This window comes from Nothobranchius furzeri, chromosome 4, assembly GCF_043380555.1.
Source record: "Nothobranchius furzeri strain GRZ-AD chromosome 4, NfurGRZ-RIMD1, whole genome shotgun sequence".
In the NCBI taxonomy this organism is placed as follows: Eukaryota; Metazoa; Chordata; class Actinopteri; order Cyprinodontiformes; family Nothobranchiidae; genus Nothobranchius; species Nothobranchius furzeri.
The window spans coordinates 72,285,683-72,311,320 of record NC_091744.1 but is presented as its reverse complement, the minus strand read 5'-3'; the positions used below and the strand labels follow the sequence as shown (position 1 = coordinate 72,311,320).

Genomic DNA, 25,638 nt, shown 5'->3' with positions numbered 1-25,638 from the left:
CAAATCAGACATCAGCACCTCACATATGACGTCACCACATAATCTCCTCTCCCCTAGCATAGCTGCTACTTACCACATGGCCAGATTTATGGTGGTTCTTGTGGGAAGGATTAGAAATTAGCTGAATTTACAGCCATTTTCCCTCTGTTTTCTCCATGTTTGGTTCGATGATGTCACTTTCGTGAAGCACATTTGTAGTCCTGGACAGTCAGCTCCGTGTGTGTGTGTGTGTGTGTGTGTGTGTGTGTGTGTGTGTGTGTGTGTGTGTGTGTGTGTGTGTGTGTGTGTGTGTGGCCCGGAGGACAAAGGACGGGAGAACGCGCAGCTAATTAATTAAATAATTTGGTTCTGTACCTTTCTCTTGAGCACAGCCGACAAAGGTTTAAGATGGGTCAGTCTTCCTGCACGCTCAGATCATTCCCTTCCCTTGCTTGAAAAATTGTTCCAAAATGAAAGTTGAACCCACATCTTTTTTATCTGTGAATTCAATGCCGTTCGGCGAGTGTCAAATAAAAATGTGGGCATCTTATTGTAAAAAAAAACATACCATTAATGTAAAAAATCAACTCTAAATAAACTATGTTCACATCCAGAATCGAACCCAGGTCTTCTGCATGAAAGTCCCACATCTTACCAGGCGAGCGAACACACCAGTGACGTAACTTGTATCTGTACCATTTAAGAACGGTTTGGAGGGCTATGCCTGAGCGTGAACGTCCATGAAGCAGCCTGCTCGACCCGAGCAGCTCTTTTTCTGTGATTTTACAGAAAAATAGGCAATCACAGTAAAAATGCCAGGGCTCATTCTACAGGACCAGGGCATTGCAGGAGAATGTATGAAGAAGAAATGTATTATTTCTATACATGTTTTGGCTGTCAGACTTCCATAATGCCCCTTTAAGTGAAATAATGTTACGTTTCCAGAACCGGATGGACTCTAAATTCTGTGGTTCTCTAAGTAATTATGAAGCCAAAAATTATGGAAATAAATTGTCATTTTTGTTCAATAAACGACAAAGATTTCATTAGCCTTAATTTGTGAATATTTAGTGTCTCACCCCAAAAAATGCTACAGTTTTAAAAATTAAATATGAAACTGACTCTAGTATTTTTCTTAATTGAATTATATTAATAATCCAATGTTTTATTAATATTGTTGTCCCTTTTCAAATTTGACTGTCAGCCTTTTGTGAATTTTAGAATTGAAAACCGTTAGTTTGGATGCTTAAAATAAAAATTTGTCAGTGTTAACTGCAGAGAGTGAAAAATAGCCTTAAACAGGAGTTTATTAAGACCTTCACTGAATAAGATAATGTCACTTTTATCAGCTTTCTGCACAACAGACAATAATCCACACACCAGATCCACCTGATTATTGATAAATTATCCTCTAAATCATCATCTCAGGTATAATGCAGGACAGACAAGTGCTCTCGTTCACACTCACAAACACAACCTCACTGCTCTGCCCACTCGCCTGTATGTTGGCTGCTCGAGATGTCTTTGTATCCCATCACCATAACAACTGCCTCAAAGCACATCTGAGAGAGAGAAAAGAGAAAGCCAAAGTGAATTCCTCTCAGTCAGTTTGGTTTGGAGGTGGAGAGCGTAGCGTAGCTGTTGGTAGATCGTCGCAGCATGTCAGCGTGGCGTGTGTGTGAGAACAGGGAGCGAGCTTGTATGGGTGAGCGGGCTGTAGATGAGTTGGTGTGGTGAACGATGGTTGTCATGTGAAATCCAGAAGGTGTTGGAGAGTGTGGCTTTTTGAAGAACCTGGACTAAGTAAGCAGTTCGTGATGCCACACGTGGTGAGTGTGCAAAAGCTGCTCCTTGTTTTTCTGCCTGTGCGATATATGCAAGTGTGTGTTTTACTTGTTTTAAGTAAGTTGTGCAAAATGTAATTTGTGCATGGAGGGTTATTGTTATGTAAAAGCTGAGGCTGGGAAACCTTGAGAGGATAAAAAGAGTAATGAAAGTTGTCTGTGAATCTTTTACGGATGGAGCGCTGCAAATATCGTCTCCAGGACACAAAATAGCCTAACAACTATATTTTAGTAGATCATTGTATCATCTTACTGTAAAATGCATTTGTCTCCATTTTTTCCAGGATGTACTAGTTCATGCATATTCATCTGTTTCATTCTGGGAAATATCGTTTCCTTTGTTACACTCCAAAATGCATCAGTGCTTTGGTTTTAGTGACGTTTCCCAGCCTGGAACGGTTTATACTCACCTCTATTTTTTATTTGTGCTCTGATCTGACATCAGCTTTAGTGTAGTAGATCTTTAATCATAACAGAGGGAAAGTCACAAAGCAAATCTGTTCCCAGGGTGTGCGTTTTCTGGGCGTATTGCTTGTTGAATTAAACAGATTTTATGTTTTATGTGAATTTTTATTAAGCCAAGCAACACATAAGTGATGTTCTCAGGCTTTTTACAAGAACACTGCTATTCTCTTTCAACCAAAAAACCATATATTAGCCTCGGGATTTCATTTGTCTTGACACTAATTTCCAAGAAGAAAGGAAAAAGTGTTACTGTCCGCCCTTTCTACCTCTCTTTTAGAGCCTGCCCTGTAATAGCTTGTATATCTTCTGATCCATTTGGTTGGCATGACAGAACAGAAATAAAACCTTCAGACAGAAGCGAAGAGCAACAAATGTAGCTTTCATCTCTGACCTGCATTATTTATCACCCCCATCCACATGAGTTCAGCATCACCCAACCGCTGCTGTGTCTCCCCCCTCTCCCCCGGCCCCTTGTCTCCCTCTATTAGGCAAACCTGAAGAAGTTTATGGAGTATGTGCAGCAGAGGAACATTGAAAAGGTCTCAAGGTTCCTGGAAAAAGGCCTGGATCCTAACTTCCACGATCCAGACACGGGAGGTGAGCCAGTCTATTGTGTTGAACGTCACTTTAGTCAGCATATGGTCCTTTTCCAACCTCACTTTATCTTTTCTTTTCTACTTTCCGCCTCATTTTATCTTTCTCCACCGTGTGTGGATTTTCTGAAATAAGCCTTCTGCTTGCCGGCTAAAGCTATTTTTTTTTATCCTTGCCAATCTCTTTGTGTAAATTCAAATGCTTGTCCAGCCACAAATGGAGGTTTTCCTGCCAGGTGACCTGCAGTTTAGCAGATGAGCTGCAAAGCGACGGCAACATGAGAATAGGTTTGGTTTCCACAGGAAGCAGCCACTTAGGCGGACCAGAGGGTGACGACCGCCACAGCCGAGGCTGTCATCCAAATGAGGCAGCTTTTTCCCTGTAATTGGTTTTGTCATCAAACGTAGACTTCTTCATATTTTCTGAGATTATTTTGTAAGAAAAACACAGTAAAATAAGTGGAAATATGGTGATTCGTATGCAGTTTGCTTACTCAGGCTTTAATTCCATAGAATGCCCACTAACGCTGGCAGCACAGTTGGAGGGATGTGCAGACCTCATCAAAGTGCTGAAAAATGGAGGGGCACATCTGGACTTCAGAACAAAGGACGGCATCACCGCCCTGCACAAGGCTGTGCGCAACAAGAACCACACAGCACTAATAGTAAGGCTTAAACCCAGAGCAACATATGCTGACTCATCAGTTTTATTCCTTTTGTATGATCACTGGACTCTAATGTGTTATTATAGGAAAAGAGAAAGGTAGTCACGGAGGAAGGGGTTGGTAACATTTTAGCTCAGGTGCTGAACAATGAAGCACGTAGGGTGCTTGAACAATTACTCAGTATGTGAGGCTTAACGTGCCCCCTTAAAATGGCCTGCTGTATCTAATGGCCTTGCATGTGTGTAAAGGGGTTCGATATCAGTCACACACATAGAAACTAGAATTTGTTACTTTTGTTCAATTTCTTTATCGCCATTGTTAAAATATCCAATGTTTTCAGAGAAATGTAACAACTTGGGTTGTAAAAGTGCATCAACAGCCCTTTATTAATGATGCTCTAACTATGAAACCACCACCACCGTAGAAAATGAGCGCACTTCAACAGAGTTGTGGTTTTGTCCTTAGACACTGCTGGACTTGGGCGCGTCACCTGACTACAAGGACAGCAGGGGGTTGACTCCACTTTACCACAGTTCAATGGTAGGAGGAGACCCCTACTGCTGTGAGCTGCTGCTGCACGATCACGCACAGGTCGGCTGTGAGGATGAGAATGGCTGGCAGGAGATACACCAGGTAAAACGCAGTGACTCGCACAGACACATAACGACTCTGCTGTGTGCACAATAGAAGGGCAGGTATTGGATTTAAAGTCTAGCTTGGTTTTCCGAGTAGCTTTGAGGATTTTTTTATAACGTTGAGGTGTGTTTTCTTTTCATAATGACATATATATATATATATATATATATATATATATATATATATATATATATATATATATATATATATATATATATATATGATGGAGCTAGTGATTAACAATGAAGATGAATGTTAGTATATACTATATTTGCGATCTAAATGGGTAAAGTGTAACCTCCAGGGTGTTTTTATGGTGAATTTTCTTATGCTTTTCATTTGTTTACAAGACAGATAAAATAAAACATTACAACATATATTATAAAAAGTATTGGGATACACCACCCAATAACAATATGGATGAATGAGTTTCATTTGAATGAACATGGCTGCACAGATTCAAGATATAAAAGCTTTTAGATGAATTAGAGCAAACTCTGAGCCAGGTCTTCCCTTCCAACGTAAGCATCTGACCTCAAAGATGCATCTATTAAAAATTATGGTGAAAAAGTACACACTTGTAATGATTTCCCAGAAAAGTTGAAGCTGCTATAATGTCATAAAAAGTAATATCACCATCATCATCTTTATTTATAAAGCGCTTTTCATCAATGAGATTGAACCAAAGTGCTGTACACACAACAAATGATAAATGAATGATAAATGACCCGCCCTTGTATAGCGCCTCTCAGAGTAAGGACTCCAAAGCGCTTTACACTACAGTGTATCATTCATCCATTCACACACACATTCACACACTGATGGTGATGAGCTACGATGTAGCCACAGCTGCCCTAGGGCGCACTGACAGAGGCGAGGCTGCCGAGCACAGGCGCCACCGGTCCCTCCGACCATCACCAGCAGGCAACGTGGGTTAAGTGTCTTGCCCAAGGACACAACAGCAGAATTCTCTGTCCAGAGCCGGGATCGAACCTGCAACCTTCTGAATACTGGACAACCCGCTCAACCTGCTGAGTTACTGCTGCCCCAAACAAAGATATTAAAGAGTAAAACAGCAAACATGCAGCGACTGAAATAAAACGGAACAGATTAAAACAATAAAGATATTCGTTAAAAGACAAGATAAGAACAACTAAAAGAAGGCTAGTGGAACGCCATGGTGTAAAAATGGGTCTTCAACCTGCTCTTAAAAACTAGCAGAGAGGGTGCTTGTCCGATCTCTAATGGAATTATTTGGGGGTCCGGACTGAGAAAGCCCTGCCACCTGGCTGAGCACCGCACACACAGAACGACCAACAACTCCAGTTGTGATGACCTCAAAGCCAGGTGCGCAGATAGGGTGGGGGACGGGGGGGATCCGTCACCCCAGATTCATATTGACTCCGATCCTCCTCCCCCCCTGCTAGGACGCAGGATGAAGCAAAAAAGACAAGCAACAATTACTGCGTTTTTAAAAAAGTCCAACAATGTAAGTAAGCGGGACCGATCTGTTTGTTTATGCATGTTGGTTATAGTTTCAGTACATTGTTGTCAGTGTTGGAACTTACTCGTTATAAGCGCCAAAGTCGCAATATTGCGACAAGTGTCATTGCTGACGTTAACAAGTCACATCTACAAATAAGATCCCTCATGAAGTTGCTACTTTACACCAGAAGATAGTGGAGATGTGTAACTTTCAGGCTGAGCAAAGTTTGGGAGTTTAGAGTTTGAAAAATGCCTCCCGCCGAGAGGCTCCCAGTCGGGAGAGGAGGAGACGCACGCAGCATGAAGAGGGCAAATATTATCGGGATGAAACTTACAATTGCCGGCAGGTCTGGTCTTTGTTGACTGATCACTTTGTCTGGTAATGACTCACTCCGATTATGAAGCAGAATATTGACTCTGATGAAGAAATGGACTCATCCAGCCGGGCAGATTGGCGCTGCTGCAGCATCAGACAACTGGTACTGCACAAGAGGTGTGTGGAGCTTACAAGCTCCAGATGTTGGGTTTGATGTTTGTTTAACCTTCTGTGGGACGTGATGGATGTAGAAATGATGGTAAAAACACAGCTAACGTGATAGACGTAGCGACAATGTTAAAAAAAGCTGTAAAAAGGGGCAGACGGCGATGTGTTACATATGGAAGTCAAAGTGTGCCACATAATCATAAGAATATAAGTAAAATATAACATTTAAAAAGATATATATATATATATATATATATATATATATATATATATATATATATATATATATATATATACACTTTCCAAATATAATGAAAATTTCTAAATAACGTAAAAATAAGAAGGAACATCTGAGGCTGAAAAGTTTGGGAACCACTGCTGTGATAAGTGAACATCGTTTTTTATTATATTTTCTGTGCAGTTTTTTTTTTACATAGGGCTTTTTATGTTTTCTGTAAAGATTGTAGGGCTGGCCGATATGGCCTAAAATCCATATCACGATATATTGAGGATTTCACCTCAATAACGATAAATGGATGATAACTACAGGTATGCGCAGAAACAAAAGTTGTCCACTAGATGCGGCTGTCGCGTGTGTTACGTCAAGGTGGTACAGCTTCTTAAAGGGACACAAACGTTGCCAACCTACACATATCTATTCATTTTTTTATTATCAAATTTTTTTACATGGGAAAATTTTTCTCGATAAGGGTCAGAAATTTTGATAATGATACATTTTCGATTTATTACCCAGCCCTAAAAGATTGGTATGCTGAAAATCAGTTAATGTGTAAATAAAACATGTTTTGCATAAAGCATTAGGTTTTGGTTAGTAATTGATTGGGAGAGTAACAAATGACTGAGTTGGATAGTGTTGATCAGGCAGAGCTTTGTTGCCAGCGTTCCATTGCATACTGGCTTCAAACACATATATAATGGTGTTAGTTTTTTCGTAAACCATTGGATGAAATTACACAAACTGACTGAGCTCTAGTTAAGGCTCTTGCAATTGTTTGTGTATGTGTACGTGTGTGTGTGTACGTGTGTGTGTGTGTGTGTGTGTGTGTGTGTGTGTGTGTGTGTGTGTGTGTGTGTGTGTTTGGGGGAGGATGCATTGGAACTTTGTCCCCCCCCAGTTTGAACATCCTATCTGCGCCCTTGCTCAAAGTGCACGATGGAGTGTACGGGGTGATTAAATCAGAGAGGTATGGTGCACGGCCTTGTAGTGACTTGAAAACAAATGTGAGTACCTTGAACTTGACTCTAAAAGAGACTGGAAGCCAATGCAGATGAGCCAAAATTGGCGTGATGTGTTCATGCCTCCTGGTGCCAGTCAGGAATCTAGCTGCAGCATTTTGTACCATTTGGAGCCGAGCTAGAGTAGCCTTTCCAACTCCAGAGTAGAGGGAGTTGCATGTGCTTCTAAAGGCCAGAGTCCCAATACTTTGTTCACATAGTGTGTGTGTATATACATATACATATACTAATAACCCAAATAAAAGGCTTAGATGCAACATAAGCACATCTAATATGAGAAAAGGGAAATGCACTTTATTGAACAATCGCCTCATTTGATTCATTTAACTGCTAAAGTTATGTAGAGATCTATGAATTTTTTCATGCGTTTTATACAAATTTGATGAAAGAAATCCAATTGAAATGTAATTTGTTGTTAAATGCACCTTAAATTAAATCCGAACCAAAAAAATGAATAGAAATCTGTAACCGTTGTTTGATTTGACTTAAAGAATTAACATCAGCCCTCATACCTTAACAGACATTCACTTTGAATTCTATAACAGATATTCGACAGACAACCTGTACTGTATCTTAATATCTTCCCAGGCTTTCTTTGACCGTTGTTAAACCCATTTTAATCCCCTTCGCCAGTAAAATGCACCACACAGGGAACACATGTACAAAAAAGACAAACTACCCAGAGCCTGATCTGCAGACTTGTCAAAGCAATCAGGCTGAAAATCAGCCAACTCTGGTAACTCAGCAAGCAATTGGCGCCGGTCTTCTTCCAACCTAAAATACTCGACCTTGATGGAAGGAGAGTTATTTCTATAATCTATTCTATTTGGTGCCAACGTGCATCTTTCTTCGGCACATTAGTGTTTTATTTCCTTGCAAAATCCTGCCGGTTTTGATTGGTTGAAAAGAGTACCCCCTCATGTACTTCTAAAACGCTTGTGTACAAGAAATTCACATCTATGGAAGGAATTTTCCAAAAATTGCTGAGCAAGACTTTGACTGAAAGATTTGCCATGGCTATAATTAACTGCTGGTGTGCAGCAGGGGGATGGCAGTAAAATCCTTTAGAGTGGTTCTCATCCTGGTGGGTGAATGCAGCACTGCTGGCCTCATCATGTTGTGCCTATTAACAAAGTGACACAGGGTTCATTTCTTCATAGACCATAATCATGCTTATGTTTCTGTATTTGGCAAACACTTTTTTCCAAAGCAACTTATGGGGAAGAACACTAGTCATGAGTGACTGTGTAGGACAGAACCACTGCAACAACCAACCGTTATCTTCTCATGTGTGTTTTTAAATGAGTTTCACACAACTACGGTGTACATTTTAGACCATCTTTGGTTTTCAGGTTTCAGACATCAGACCATAAAGAGAAAAACCCCAGGGACCTCATTTATCAAATGTTCGTAGAAACTGTCCCACATTCCCTCCTACAACTGAAATTTAGAATGAGTGCATGAACAGTCAAAAACCTGAATAATGAAACATGCGGTCACCATCATTTACATACAGAAAGGCGCTCAATTAACCACATTTGGTCACGCTATGTCCTCAGCATGTTTGGGGACTCCCTGTTATTTTCCCCAGAAGAAATAAGAAAAACTTTATTGACAATGAGAATGAAACACCGGCTGCCGAAGCGCATAAAACACAAACTAGTTGCAGAGGTTATAAACGCGGTCGGGACAGAGGAGAGGTTCCTGTCAGATTGACTTGATAAATTGTAGAATAACGGGTTATCATTTACATTTAAGGAGTTGTTCTGTTTGAAGTTTGTTGGAAATGTCTGAGAGCGCAGCCTCAGCCTCTTCTGAGCTGCCATTCAGTCTGGTTGTGTGTATGATCGGGGAGCAGAAGAGGTTCTGGAGGATTCTCGTAGTTACAAAATTAAATATGAACTGCAATCGGATTCATGAGGGTTGTCTCTTGCACCACAAAGGGTCCCAAATCACAGCATAGCAGAAGGATTTCCTGGTGCGCTCACAGAGAATGCGTTCTCTCCAGTGTGCACGCTCTGTTAAATCCTCAGTTAACACAGATTCGTCAGATATTATGTCAGATTCCCATCCGTCACAATTGTATTTAATTGGTTTTAGCACCAGTTATGCACAAAAGCCGTTTTTCCACCAACATAATTACACAGCCTGCTGGGTAAATATCTGTGCATGAGGAACATGCGTGGATAAGAACCTTAACAATTACTGTTCCTCTGTTCTACCACTAGATGCTATTCCTATGCAAGGTCAGAGCTGCTCTAATAATTAGGAACATTTTCATGCACAAGTACAAATTGGTAAATACCACACAATGCGTCAATCTTGCAAGAGGCAAGATTGACGCATTGTTGTCTTTGTAGCAGATTTTGAATTTAATTGAGTGATAAACAAATAATTGTACCTATGAATTGAAACATGCTCCTTTTTACAAATAAAATAAAATAAAAGACCCAGTACCAAAACACCTAATCGCATGTACAAGCAGAACAACATAATATCTTTACAAAGACGAGATCATTACAACAGTATGTGTCACGGTGCGAGGTTGGTGGGACCCAAAATGCAGTAACCCAGGATGACGCGAGGCAGAAGTTGAATAAATAAAAAATCCTTTTATTTTAGGATGACCAAAAACAAAAGTAAATCCAAAAGGGCTGGGAGCCAAAGTCCAACAATCCAGATAAAGATCTGGAGATCCAAAAACACGAGAGGCACGAGAAGACATGACATAATTACAAACAATGGACCAACACCAAAGACAGACAAGACAGGGCTTAAATACACAGGGAGAACAATTAGGGGAACAGGAAGCAGGTGTGTGGAGTGAGGGCTGGAGGGAAGGCAGGTGATTACAATATCTAAATGGGGAAACAGAACCGGTGGAGGGCAGATAAACCTAAAACACAAAACTAAACAACAATTATCTACATGGGGAGGACTCACACACACACACACACACACACACTGACACACATAATCTCACACATACATACACTGAACTGGGGAATGGAACATGCACACACACACACACACACACACACACACACACACACACACACACACACACACACACACACACATACACACACACACAAACACCGAGATGGGGATGGACACGCGCACACACACATACACAAACACTGAGCAGGGGAATGACACACACACACTGAGCTGGGGACAAGGAGGCTGGAGCTACAGAACGTGAAGGAAGACCTGGAGGGCTGGGGATGAATGAATGACACAGGACCTGGGAGGAATTGACTTTAAAGGGCTACAGACATGAGACACATAATTGAGATGCAGACAAAGGACACATAAGGGCGCTAAGAAACACAAAAGGGGAATCTAGAGAGGATGGAAAAACATCAGGAGACACATGAAGGAAGACGCAGACGCAGACCATGACAATATGGTTTGTTTGTGCCTGCTTTTCAAGTCTGGGGTGATCTTTCAATAACATATTTTTAAAAAATGTTTCTCACATTGTTGGAAACCCAACAATTGTTCAGTGTGAGAGATTTGGATCCTATTTATGTTTTTCATTTCCAAATCTTTGGGCGTTTTTCATTATTATTTTTGTTGCTGTTCACAGTGTGTCTTTTTCATCAGTAAGAACATTTTGGTATAAATCATGTGCAGAAGGATATGCTGCAGAAAGCTGATAAAAGCAATTTTAGCATTGTTTTTTTGTGCTGTTTCTGTGTCTTTTATGCACTTTTAGCAGACAGACAGAGCACAGAAGGGAGACAAGAACAGCTCAGGAGAGCTGCTTTCTTCTATGTGAATGACGAACGACAGAACCAGAAAGTGCATAGGGAACAAAGAGAGAAAGAAAGAAAATAAAGTAAAGAATGAAACGATATTGCTCCAAGTGATGTGAAACAGTGGAGCAGAAAAAGGCGAACTCCTACTAGAATAACTTCACACATTTACATTCAGCCTCAGGTGAGACAAACAAGACTCTCCCTTCCTTCTGGAAACTTAAACGACGTCGACGAAAACAACTTAGACTTGTAGCCAAAGAAAAAGTTACTTTCACTTTGGTCAACAACTTCATGTGTGTTTGTGGACAGACTGTTCACAGCAGATCAAAGGTTGAGGCATTGGCCAGAAAACTTCAAATACAAGCTCAGGCTAATGAATCAGTGTTCTTAACACCTCCGAGGTTTGATTCCTTTAGTGCTTGAAACTGGTTATCTTCTGAAAAATGTATTCAGTCAGGGATAGTTGAGTTATTATACAGTTATTTCCTCAGCTCTAATTTCTGGCAAGGAAAGAGAAGTAGGTCACAGTACTATCTTCTTAATTACAGCAAGAATATGTCTTCTGCTGGTTTTGTCCAGATGAGAGATTGGAAGGTAGAATTCAGCTTGGGTTGTATTTACTGATCTGTTAACTCTAAAATGAGATGTTTTCTTGCAGACCTTCCTGTCAACTGTTAAGATTTAGGAATCACAGAAGAATAACTGCACGGCTGTGTTCTTTTAGGCTTGCCGTTATGGACATGTGCAGCATTTGGAACACCTGCTGTTCTACGGAGCTGACATGAGCACCCAGAATGCCTCTGGAAACACCGCCCTGCACGTGTGCGCTCTCTACAACCAGGTATGTTCTTAAAAGTCACACGTATATTTATATTGTTTTATGTTAAATAAATGGATGTGGAAACATCCAGGCATTATTATTTTTATGTGCTTTAGGAAATGTGTTTCTGTGTCAATTTCACAAAATGTACCGGACACCCACTCGTGCTCCCCATACACACCCTATTCACTCTGGTGCCGGTACAGCTGCACATGGGGTACAACCATTACCGGTTCCCAGAGTTCGACCCTTTCTGATGGGGTGCTGATGAGCAGGCTCCCCCTCCCAACGCTGAGCAAAGCAACCCACCACCCCAGACCCCAACCAGACAGCCAGATCTCCCTCCTAGCCTCCAGTCCTGGAAAGCCAAGTGACAACAGAGGTGTGCTAAGACCCCTTGTCTCCCTCCGCCTTCTCCAATATAGTGTTAGTGTGTGTTGCTGAGGTGTATTCCATGGCTGTAGTGAGCGGGCAGTGCGGGCATCGTCTGGCCTACGCCAGCTGATGCCACCACACCACCCCACTTGCACCCACAGCCCTCTGTGTCTAAGTGCAGTCTAAAATTGGAAGTGGGCACCAGCACTCGGGATGAGGCTGAAAAATCCCCCTGCCAAATGCCGTTGAATGTGCTCACTCCCAAGGCCTAAGTGTGTTTGCGTGGAATGTCATTGGTGGAAGTGTTTAAGGTGCAAATAAAATTGGGGGGCAGGTTGCCACAGGAATGCGGAAATGGGGTCCATACCCGCACCCCCTGACTTGTCCACCCCCTAAGGTCCTATGTGCATGATTGTGTGATGATGTGAGGGAGCAGGAGGAGAAAAATGTGTGGAGATGGGGAGGAATGGCTGGTTGGGCTTAGCCCCAATAGGCCACTGGCCCCAATAGGCAACTCTGTTGCCAAAATGCCACCCAGGGCATGGAGACCCCAGCCCATCTTGCCAGGGCCCAAAGCAGCAGCATCACAGAGCCTCGGTGCTACTTTCCAATAAAAAAGTCCCATCATGCAGTTGAAAGTAATCCTTTTTTCTCATATAGCTCTTATGCAATAATAAAAAAAATGAACACGTTTATTGGCAAAGTTATAAGAAAACACAGGGGAATAAGGTCACTCAAATCCATTTATGTTATATGGCGAACGCCCGTGTGATGTTTGGGATGAAACTAGTGAAAGATGTAAGCTGGCACTCCAGAAGATGCTTTTCTGTTGCTTCTCTGAGACGATGGTGCTCAGTTCATCAACATTAAATGAGCTTCTCTCTTTTACAAGGAGACAGGGAAAATGTGTCCATGCACGTGTGTGTGTTGAGATTTTTTTTACATAACTATGCACTTGCACAGTTAACTTCCGTGGTGATAAATGAACTGCTTCAATTTGACCAGAACACCACCGTTTCAGGAGTGTGTGTGTGTGTGTGTGTGTGTGTGTGTGTGTGTGTGTGTGTGTGTGTGTGTGTAGGTGTGTGTGTGTGTGTGTGTGTTTTGTAAGCAGAGCATCAATAATTGATGCTAACTGTTTGTAGCACATCCACGTGACGGCGGTTGTTGCGTGTTTACCTTCTCAGTGGGGAGGAGATCAGACTTTGCTCTTGTTTTACTCGTGTTACTCCAACATACATAATAGTTTTTGTTAGAATCTGCCTCCATTTCAGGTCTGCTGCTCTATAAAAGTCACTGTGGGTCTTACAATTAGTTAGAACATTTGGTTTAGACAAATTAGGGGAATATGTTAGAATAGGTTCAGTGCTGGCCTGTTGGTGTAGACTCCAAAAATTCTCCTTTGATATGACAGAAACACAAGTGGATTTAATCAAAGACCAGATTAGGGAATAGTTAGATTTTTTTCTTTCTATTCTATTCTATTCTATTCTATTCTATTCTATTCTGTTCTGTTCTGTTCTATTATATTATATTATTATATTATTATATTCTATTTTAATTTATCAAATTGAGCCCAAAATCTTCGGTTTGGAGAAGCAGCAGTTGGCGGGATCTGGCTAATTACTGGAACGGCTTGGACTAATTATTGAAACACTTTTCAAACCAGCACAACCCGGTTCAAACTTCATCAAGTTGGTGAAAGTCACATGCAAAAAACACTAACTTACAAAATCTAACAGCCAAGCTACTAGAACTAAATAATTACAATAGAAGCTTTGCTGGGACTCTGACTCGATGTTACTGCTAACTACAGCTAGGCCACAGCATAAACACTCACGGCGAATCCGAGTCCACTGCTACAAGGCTGGTCGAGGCCGCAATGCTTTTATAACCTACAGCCACAGAGCTGTGACACCTTACATGGGACTTGGTTATGTTGCATGGGACCTTTCACCTATTTGTCTAGACAAATTTCAAACTGTTGTAAATTTGTGTAGAATATTTTTGAGCTGAAGAGGGCGCTGGACTGAAGGTTTTAGGCTGAATTTTAAGTTTTTAAAGAAATGCACCACAATGCAAAAATAATGACTGCACATGGCTACAACACTATGATACACGTATTTATACAAGTTATCAGCAAAAAAAAAAAAAAATTGGTGTGACTTGCTCTTTAAAGTCTTCTGTGTGATGCTCTGCTTTTGTCTGTTCTAACTGATAAGGTTTGCTGTTTTTCTGGGAAGCAGCCACCACGGTAAGCTGATTGATCTGAGGAATGGTGGATCATAGCAGGGTTCCAGCAGACCTGAAGTGAAGCAGGCCTGCTTTGGATGATTATCTGTAATGGCTGTTACATGAAGGACTTGTACTGGAAAAGCAGCTGTCAAGAGGACAGATCAATAGATCCATATGTAGAGACGAGAAGAGTTTCAGAATGAGGGACACGATGAATGAAGGTGTAAAAAAGCGGAAATCCTCGTTAGAAAAAGCTTGCTCGATGCTTGTGCCTTTGTTCGGATCTGTGTGTCCATTAGCATTACTTTACAATGTTGTGGATGCGATCAGCAGCAGGGGATGAGGAAACTGTGGGGGTATTTTGCTGGGCAGAGAGATTCTTGAGAAATGGTTGAACGAGTGATCAGAAGACAATGAGGCTGATAAGTAAAATGAAAGCAAAATGTTTGAAAACAGACACACAATCAGAACAGGTAACAAGAGGAAACCATTAGATGACCTTAAAGCAGAAGTTTTACTGAAAATTTTATAAAACTTGTTCTTTTTGAGATACGATCAGTCATGCATTTCACATGCATGCTGACTGTGAAAATAGTGTTCTACCCCTATTTCCTGAATTTGGTACCAAAGGAAAATAGATGGGGAAATGGTCAGGTCAGAAAAAGCCACACAAATCTACTTCTGACTGTAAAATATGTATTCATGGACTCACTCACCTTGGGTTGTGAATGCAACAGGCTGTTGATGTAGCATCCAGGAGAGAGCAGTGCATGTAATGGCTAGTAGAAACTAACCATTAGCATTAGCAACCTCACAACATGGCGGAACAGAGTTGGGCTTGTTTTTGTGGAGATGAAAGATCAACAGTGCATTTTTACCCAAGAAAAAAGAGAGAACAAAGGCAGCAGAAGAGTCTTGTTTCTGATATTTGCATATCCTAAATATTAATGAGCAAGACTCAAAGTCCCGTGCCCCACTCCTCTAACTTCCTAAAACAGGCGTGCCAGTTTTTATTTATTTTTTTTTTTTACGCTGAAAACCACTGATAAGGCATTCATTCATACTAGAGACCACAGCAGATTATTTTAGAGAACATAATGGCCTGTATTTGAAATAGTGCCTTCTAGAGTCCCGGAGCCCCCCAAGGCACTATACAACACAATCAGTCATTCACCCATTCACACACACATTCATACAATGGTGGGGATGAGCTACGATGTAGCCACAGCTGCCCTGGGGCGCACTGACAGAGGCGAAGTTGCCGAACACTGGCGCCACCGGTCCCTCTGACCACCACCAGCAGGCAAGGTGGGTCAAGTGTCTTGCCAAAAGGACACAACGACAGTGACAGACTGAGCGGGGCTCGAACCTGCAACCTTCCAATAATGGGGCGAGCACTTAACTCCTGTGCCACCGTCGCCCTAATAATGTTCGTCCACTTGGAGCAGTCAGGTTACCCAAACAGGTGTTCTAGACTACTTTGCATCTTAGCTTCAACCCACCTTTTCTGATTGATTAATTTCTATGTGTTTGCATTCAAAAACTAGCTTGTTTGCAGATTCACCAGAACAGCTTTAATAGCGATTTTAGTGATATTTGTTTATTTAATTTAATATATTTATAGGATTAGATTAGATTCCCCCACATTTACAGTAGGGCAAAAAATGATCTAGTCATCCTCTAGTTGTGCAAGTTCTCCCACTTAAAAAGATAAGAGAAGTTTGTAATGTATACCTTTTCGATGAGTGACAAAATGAGAAAAAATAGATCCTGAAAATCACAGTCTGATTTTTAATTAATTTATTAGCAAATTATGGTGGAAAATAAGCATTTGGTCTCCTTCAAACAAACAATATTCCTGGATCTCAGACCTGTAACTTCTTCTGTAAGAGGCTTCCACTTATTACCTGTATCCACTGATTTCCCTCTTTCTTATTTATTTTATTTCACCCCTTCTTTACATTTTTTTCATCACAATTTTAATTTTATTTTCTCATTTTAAACATATTAGTAATCATTTGTTTAAATGAAATGCAAATTTTATAATTTTTTTTTGTGTGTAAGAGCCTCGTGATTTTTATCTTGAGAGGCGCTATATGAAAATTTGTTTTCTTTCTTTGTATTAATGGTACCTGTTGGTACTTGTAATTAGTATAAAAGGCACCAGTCCACAGCCTCAAACTATCACACTCTAAACTCCACTATGGCCAAGACCAAAGAGCTGTCAAAGGACACCAGAGAGAAAACTGTAGACCTGCCCTAGGCTGGGAAGACTGAATCTGCAATAGGTAAGCAGCTTGTTGTGAACAAATCCACTGTGGGAGCAATTAGAAAGTGGAAGACATACAAGATCACTGATAATCTCCCTCAGTTAGGGGCTCTATGCAAGCTCTCACCCCGTAGGGTCAAAATGATCACAAGAACGGTGAGCAAAAATCACAGAACTACACGGGGAGGGCTTGTGAATTAGCTAAAGCTATAAAGGCTACCACCAGTAACACACTATGCCACCAGACCTGCAGTGTCAGACGTGTCCCCCTGCTTGAGCAAGCACATTTGGATGATTCAGGAGAGGATTGGGAGAATGTCGTATGGTCAGATGAAACCAAAATAGAACTTTTTGATAAACTCAACTTGCTGTGTTTGGAAGAGAAAGAATGCTGGGTTGCATCCAACGAACACCATACCTACTGTAAAGCATGGGGGTGGAAACTTCATGCTTTGGAGCTGTTTTTCTAGGCTGGCCTGCCAGACTCGTCCTCTGTTTAATCCTGCACAGAGGGAGTCTGGTAAGTCAAAGGCAGAGAGGCACTTGAGGGGCGGGGCTAGGCAGCTCAAAAATAACCAATCACAAAATAGACGGAAATGCCGGCTGCACCACGCGACGCTGTAGTTTTTTAAAATGTAGTAAACAAAAGGCATCTGGCAACTGCGCAAACATCTTTTATTTATTTATTTTTTAGAATAAATGCTTTTAGTGCTTCTACTTGGTGTGGTTTTAAAGACATTCAAGTCATTCAGAACAGAAGAAAAGCTGCAACAAACTCCGCCGCTGTCGTTGTTGTTTATGAGAAACTGAGCGTTGTTGTGTGTGACGTCCGCAACACTGTAGTTTTTTAGCTGTGGTCAAAAATGGCGTCTGGCGACAGCTCAAGCATCTTTCTTTAGAAGGTTTTGCGACGTATGCTACTCAGAGCTGATTGGCTCGGTTAGAATTCTCACAGGGTGGGGTTATTTGAATAGGAGTGTTCCTAGACTCTCTCTGTGCAGAATTAAACAGGGGAGGAGTCTGGCAGGCCAGGCTACTGCTTTTCTGCAAATGGACCAGGACGGCTGAGCCGTGTAAAGGAAAGAATGAACGGGGCCATGTATCGTTGGATTTTGAATGAACATCTCCTTCCATCAGCAAGGGCATTGAAGATGAACATGGCTGGGTCTTTCAGCATGACAATGATCCCAAACACACCGCCCAGGTAAACAAAGGAGTGTCCTCATAAAATGCATTTCAAGGCCCTGGAGTGGTCTAGCCAGCCTCTAGTTCTCAAAATTATAGAAAATCTTTGGAGAGGGTTGAAAGTCCATGTAGCCCAGCAACAGCCCCAAAACATCACTGCTGCAGAGGAGATCTGCATGGAGGAATGGGCCAAAATACCAGCAGCAGTGTGTGAAAACCTTGTGAAGACCTACAGAAAATGTTTGAGCCCTGTCATTGCCAAGAAAGGGTAGATAAAGTATTGAGATGGAATTTCGTCATTGATCAAATACTCATTTCCCACAATTATTTGCAAATAAATTCATGAAAAATCAGTCAAATTTTCTGGATTTTTCTTCTCATTTTGTCTCATAGTTGAGGTATACCTATGAAAATTACAGGCCTCTCATCTTTTGGAGTGAGAGCCTTGCACAATGAGTGGGTGACTAAATACCAATTTTTCCATGTTTTCCCTCCATCTCCACCATGACAGTGACCGACCGCTCAGTTACCTTTTTGGAGGACCCATTGTCCTTCTTCTCAGCTAATGACATGTTGATTAGTTTAGACATTTTTAAAAAGCCAAATAAATAAAATCTTTTGTGTGATTTACAACATATCCTCTTTGTAGCTCTTTTTTGTAAACTATTAAAAGCAACAATTATATTACTGGATTAGACATTTAATGATAAATAAGTCTCTGTTCAACTTGTTAGAGATAATTTAATCACATTTCTGCTTAGGGCCATGATCACAACTTAAAGATGAGTTTTAGTTTCCATAAGTTTAGACTTTTCTTCTCATTACTGAGTGCTAAAATAAAAGGTAACAACACAATTCATGTTAGGAGTTAAAAATGGCTCCCACACTGGAAAGATAAAGAACAATTATCGCATCCAAGTTACAATGCTTCAATTTGGTGGGCCTTTGTTCTTTCTGCATGTCAGCAGTGTCTTTTCAGTTGGATGATTTCTTGATTCATAACCAAAGAAACTAATTGAAAAATACTTGGTTTCAATGCTGTCAGATGGTTTTGAAGAACACATAAAAGATTTGGAAGATTTAGTTCATCCCGTGTTTTTTAACTGTTGGAAAATCATCATTATTATTGTGTCAGTTGAAACTACTGGTGTGTTTTCTTTCTCATTTCACATGATGTGTATGGGCACTTTTGTGTTCAAGAAGCTACAATTAAATGATTGTTTTAACATTTATTTTCTCTTTTCATTCATTAATCTCACATTCATGCATGTGTTTCATGGACTGGTTGGTTTAGATCACACCAATAGCACACTATAAAACGCTACCTATAGAAACTACCCAATAAAATTGAGATAACAATTTGCACACAATGTTTGTTAATTTATACCGCATAAATGTTTGTTAATAGTACCTAATATTCAAAGTTAAGAAATACATAAAGGAATTGGGTGAACTATATCTGACACATATTAGTAAATATTACCCAATTTTCTAAGCTAGAACATAATATAAATTGGACACACATTCCAATGCTGGGATTGATCCTGCAACCTTCCTCCTACTAGACCACATGCTCTATATTCTGAGCTATACCGCTGCACAATGCAATATTTATATAAATAAGAATTTATTCAACCCAAAGCAATGCCAAAAAGTATATTTCTGTTTAACAAAAGCTGAACTGAACTTCACTGTTGCTCGAGATTTTTTTTTAGAGCTGCTGAATTATTTCCCTTAAAATTTAAGTGCTTCTGTAATTGCATGAAAACTTGAATTGGAAAGCCAATGCAGCACAGAACTGTAAACAGATACTCTGGCCAACATGTACAATTGAATGTCTGGTAGGGTTACACACAGCCCAGCCATACAATAAAGTCACCACCTGGATTTAACTAATCAAATAGGCATGAGCCCCCTATTGGATAATTACTGCATGGGCAGTTTCTGTTTGCATCAAGTTATTTATCCCCAACGGGTTAAATGAGTTGCTTCTCATTTCTTAAACAACCATGTGAAAAGACACATCTGGTGGTTTTGGAAAAGATGTTAGTCTGTTTGAGAAAGGTCAGATCATCGGCATGCATCAAGCAAGGAGATTTCAGAAACAACTACAACTGGGTTAGTCTCTTTCCGGAGTACTTCTCTTATCCGATGGCACCATCTACTGGCTGACAAGCATATCACACAAATAGTGTCTTGATCCATTTTTTTAAGATGGCAACTTCATGTTTCTTGTTTATAAATGTACTTCTGTAGCTGTCAAATAGAGCTTGTTGTTTCACAAGCATTATTCCCATGTCATGTTGTGTTTTCATGTATTTATATTTTAGAAACTCACTTGTCTGTGAAAAGTTCATCATCACTGCATTAGCTGAGGTATTCCTTAAACGTAAAGCACATGAGCGGTAGTCCAACGCTATTGGTTAGTTCAGGTTTCCTATTGCACAGAGCTCTGTGGGGCAGGGGGCATGCTTAGCAAAAAAATTAAAATAAAAAAGACATATTGCTTACATTATATCACATAAGATTATCACTTTTATGGATTTCTGAAAAATCATACATAATTTCTGAAAAGGAAAAACTCCGGAAAGATATTTTAAGAAAAATTGTCCAATGCATTATTAAAAACTGGTCTGAGTCCAGATGGACCCTGTTCCAGAGTGATGGTGCATCTCGGTAAGAAGAGGCAGATGAAGTGATGCACCCATCATGCTTAGTGCCTACTGTACAAGCCTGTGGGGGCAGTGCCATTATCTGGGGTTGCTGCAGTTGGTCAGGTCTAGGTTCAACAACAGGAAGTGCTCCAGGAATGAGGTCAGCTGACCACCTGAATATACTGAATGACCAGGTTATTCAATTCAATTCAATTCAAGTTTATTTATAAAGCGCCAAATCACGACAAGAGTCGTCTCAAGGCACTTCACACAGTAAACATTCCAATAGAGGTCAGTTCATTAAGCCAATCAGAAAAAAGTTTCCTACTAAGGAACCCAGCAATTTGCATCAAGTCACTGACTGGTGTCAGTGACTTTACAGCAATCCTCATACAATACTTATTCCATCTTCCCTGATGGCACGGGCATATTCAGGGATGACAGTACCAGGATTCATCGGGCTCAAATAGTGAAAGAGTGTCCCAGCAAATGCATATCAAATCAAAGCTAAAGTCGGTCCAACAAAATATTGGATTGTGTGACCTCTTTTTTTTGTGGTGACTTATTTTTTGGGCCAGGCAGTGTGTATGTCTCAAGTGTTTTCATGTTGTGATGCTGATTAAATGCACCAAGCCAGAGAATTATCTAGAGGCTGGACCCCTAAAGAATGTTTTGAGCAGAAATTCTCAAGTTAAAGTCCCATAGTCATCATCACATACCGGTAAAATTCATCTCCGCATTTGACCCATCTCCATGGAAGGGAGCGGTAAGCTGCAGCGGTGGCTGCGCTCAGGAAATATTTGGAGGTCTAACCCCCCCAATCCAACCCTTTAAAGCTGAGTGTCAAACAGGGAGGCATTGGGTCCCATTTTTAGTCTTTGGTATGACCCGGCAGGGAATCAAACCCCGGTGTCCCAGTCCCAGGGCGGACACTCTAGTAGTAAAGGCTGTGTAAGTTCAGCTTTAGAGAATAACAGTGCATTTCAATTCATACAACTCTAGACCAGTTTACATATTTGTTGTTATTTTTCACATGTAGAGTGTTTGAATGACTGCAGTTCTAATTTAGAAATGGAATTATTCAGTCCAAATCTGTCTGAATGAATCAAGGTGTTTTCCTTTGATGTGTTTTAATTGAAATCAAATGTTTTTGCGAGTGGCACCATGTTTGCAGATTAGTGGAACTTATTGAGTTTACGGTTTCCATCAGTCTTTGTTCTAAAGTTGATGATTAGATTAACTTCAACTTTTAGTGTTTTTATTCAAAAACAACGGAGTCTACACACATCTTTTACCCAACGGTGATCATCACTTTCCCTGCTTGGCACACAAGTAATGCTCAGGTGCACCAAATGTAACGTGACACATAAAATACTGTTGTTACTGACACCAACAGTGGCCTCATCCAACAACATAAATCTCTCCGTCATTCAGGATAGCTGTGCACGAGTCCTTCTCTTCAGAGGAGCCAATAAAGAGATAAAGAACTACAATAGCCAGACTGCTTTTCAGGTAGGTGTTGTGTCAAAATATGTAAATGAAAGCAAATGTGTTTGTGTAAATGAAGCTAAATGTGTGTGGTGCATCACCACACTTCTAAAATAAACACAAAAGATCATGAACGAGTAAACCTGCTTGATATGCACAGAGATAGAAAATGTAAAAATAACTTTTATAATCTGTATTCTTATCTGTATTTATTCTTTTTTATTCATCAGGTGGCTATTATAGCAGGAAACTTTGATCTAGCAGAAATCATTAAGGTCCACAAAGCATCAGATGTTGGTGAGTTGGCAGCAACAGTGAAGCAACTAGGTGTTTCAGACGTTCATTTTATAGTCAGACACGTTTTAGACTGAAGCTGGACAGCAGAGGGATTTTGAGAAGAGTTTAATGGAAGAAGACCAAAAGAACTAAACAGGAGATGTAAATGATGTGTTTAGGGTTGGATTTAAGCCTCATTGTAAAATAACACACAGGAAAACTCTGCCATCTGGTGTGGACAGGCTGTAGTACTCTAAAGTCATGTTTATGCAAATACTTCCTGTCTTTTATCAATTAGCTCTAATAAACAAGAAATCGTGCAAATGGTATAAACAGAACCAGTTCTATTGGTCTTTGCACATTTTACATTTATTTTTAATGTTGAGAGATTATTATTTATGGCTTTTATAAAATTAATTGCCTGCATTATCAAATATGACCATTTGTTGGGGTTAGGGTCAGACTGAGAACACATAGTCCTGTGTTCTTTTCTCTATTAGATCAATAATTAATCCGCTTGTTTTGTTGTTTGTTTTAGTGCCTTTCAGGGAGACTCCTTACTACACCAACCGCCGACGGGCGACGACTGGCCCCCTGCCCTCGCCTCGTTCCCTTCTTCGCTCCGCGAGTGACAATAACCTTAATGGCGATCACGATCACATCCACACTCAGCCTCACCGGGAAATCCGCGGCCGCAAGGGTCACTCCCCCATTCCCTCGCTGCACAGTCTCCCAGCTTTTAGTCAGCAGCACAGCAGCCATGGCGAAGTAAGACCACCATGACTGAATTGTTGACATGAATGTGACAATCTTTTGACTTCCTGCTTTCCGTCAGAGTCGTCATGGAGAGATCCCTGACAGCAGCCTTCAGAGTACTGGCAGCTCCAGGTCCTCCCATTCCCGCTCACCTTCACTACATCACAGGCATGAAGAGGACAAACCAGTTCCCAGACGGTCCCACAGCCACGGCTACCCTCATGGATACGGCCCACGTGGAAGACTCAGGTCCGTGTTTCACTTCCTGTTTTGATTAATACTTAAAACTCTGCTTCAAAAATAACAAATAAGCTTTGCCTTCATTTCTCACTCCACAGTTGACTCATTTATTATATTTACTCTAAATAAATAATATCTAAATTAACCTTTAATGTAGAAACCCTATTCCACACATGTAAAAGCCTCATCTGATGTGCACGAATCACTCGCTGTGTATGAATCACTGGTTAGTCACCAGACTCCATCTGCCCCAGTCTGCATGGAGAAAAACACAACATCAAATCCCCCAGTGGTTCATTATTATTGCACACAGAAGTTTGTTTGGACTTAAACTGAAATACAAATCAGAAATCGTCATGATGTGATCTGCAGAAAGGTTTGCTGATGTGCTCTTTTCAGGGTTAACATAAGCAGAAGAACGGTGCCTGTAGGGAATAACAAACAGCCCAGTTTTTAACGAGCTCTGCTGAGATGTTGCATTTGTCGTGGCAAGAAGGCAGACAGCTGAAAACTGTGTTTCATGTTAAATACAAGCTGCTGGGTTTGGGTGCCTTTGCAGGTTGGAGGTAGACAGATGGAAAGGGGGTAGTAAAGACGACCACTGGGACTGTTTGAAGCCTGCCGATCTGTGACGGGGTGTAGATTAGGAGACGGTGAATGCAATCTGAAATTAGAGCTACGAGGAACACTAGTCAACATATTAATGTTGAATTTTTAGGTTTCATACGTGTTTTACTTGCATATAAAACATATAACAACTCAATGAAACATCATCAAAATCCTGTTGGCCCCCAGTCTAATTGGGTTTGTGTTAAATAGTGAATAAGTGATTATTTATTTACTGTATTGATTCATTTATCACTCTTTTTTCAGTTTGAACTGATTTATTTTAATTCATTGAAACTGATCCGTTCCTATAAAAGCTTCATTTGTGTTTCATTGAAGTGCTTAACTTGTTAAGAGGTAATTAAAAAGCTGAATATACTAATAAAGTAATTACTTCATCAAATTAAGGAAATAAATATTATAATCTGGCTCTAGGAAAAGGCTAAAATGAAAATTTCGATCTTTAGAAAAAGCCCAGATATAATAATTTACAACACAGTTGGTTCCTTATTAAATAAAACCCAATCGTTGGTAATGAATACACTTATAGCTGTGTGTTTTGCAGCCTTAGAACAATTAACTCTTTATCTTATTCATTTATAGCCTGCATTGTTCAGCCACTTTCCTATAAATGTCGTGAGGGCCAAATATTTAACAAAAACTAATTCTTGTCTTCTGCTGTAGGTCTGCACTGCCACTAACATGTCCAGCAACAGAAAATAAACCTTTTTATTTCACTTCAAGTCTGGTTTTGTAAAGTGAAAAGAAACAACGCTTTGTTATAAAGTTTCTCCACACATTAAAGAAGATCAGCTGGTCTCAGTGAAGAGAACCTTTATCCAAGTAAGACTGATGCTGTCCTTGAGTTTTTGTTTGTTTAATTTTATAATATCACCTCATCTTCCACCAGTTTCCGACCTACCTGTTCATGCCAAGCGGTAACTCTAGAGGCACTATAGGTTCCAGGGAAGTGTGAAATTAGCTTGGCTGGTCAACAGGCCAACCAACAGCAGACCTCAGCAAGTTCCTGTGGTTCTCACCATCACTTCCTTCTCCTCTGACGTGTAGCTTGGCCTGACTTCAGCTGAAGGTTTGGACTGAAGTTATAAAGTGGGCAGAGATGTGGAAGTTATACTGAAAACTTAAAAAATGAGAAAAGATAACTTTGTACTTGTTAATTTTCAAATACAGCTTTTTATCAACAACAAATTGAAAAGTGCAAAAACAAAACACAAACCGGAAAATGTAGGTACCAATGCTGTTGGCCTTTTGAACCGGAAGTGCCGAACGTGGTTATGTGAAAGAGCAGTCAGCGGGTGTGTCCGAATCCACAGGTAGGATGCTTACGATTACGGGTCCTCGCCTGTCTAGCAAGGCCGGGTCCTTGCCAGACCGCTAAGACCGGAAGTCAGCAGCTCTGAATTCGGACAGTCTAGCCTTCACCTCTACGGTGGCCCATAGGTCCCGTCACAGCCGTGGCGGCAGCTACACGCAAAGGAAAAATGCTAAAGCTAGAAAAAATCGAGCAGAAATATTAAGGAGCTACAGCTGCTTCACGTCCA

At 40.6% G+C, this 25,638-nt stretch overlaps 1 protein-coding gene across 8 annotated transcripts in view; it reads left to right on the top strand.

Moving 5' to 3' along the window:
* The window catches only part of shank3a (SH3 and multiple ankyrin repeat domains 3a), a 228,187-nt gene that overhangs the window by 93,955 nt on the left and 108,594 nt on the right, over positions 1-25,638 (top strand). For 7 of the 8 annotated variants that reach the window (XR_011520350.1, XM_054733613.2, XM_054733611.2 and 4 more), the window contains 8 exons: positions 2,777-2,885; positions 3,395-3,546; positions 4,012-4,179; positions 11,897-12,013; positions 22,145-22,222; positions 22,429-22,495; positions 23,013-23,242; positions 23,310-23,479. Coding sequence is in view for 7 of the 8 variants with exons in the window: in XM_054733613.2 (XP_054589588.2) it covers positions 2,777-2,885; positions 3,395-3,546; positions 4,012-4,179; positions 11,897-12,013; positions 22,145-22,222; positions 22,429-22,495; positions 23,013-23,242; positions 23,310-23,479 (1,091 nt within the window). In the remaining variant the exon portion in view is untranslated. Of the gene's footprint in view, positions 1-783; positions 1,809-2,776; positions 2,886-3,394; positions 3,547-4,011; positions 4,180-11,896; positions 12,014-22,144; positions 22,223-22,428; positions 22,496-23,012; positions 23,243-23,309; positions 23,480-25,638 lie in introns of those variants that run through there. The other variant, XM_054733618.2, reaches the window with a different exon arrangement.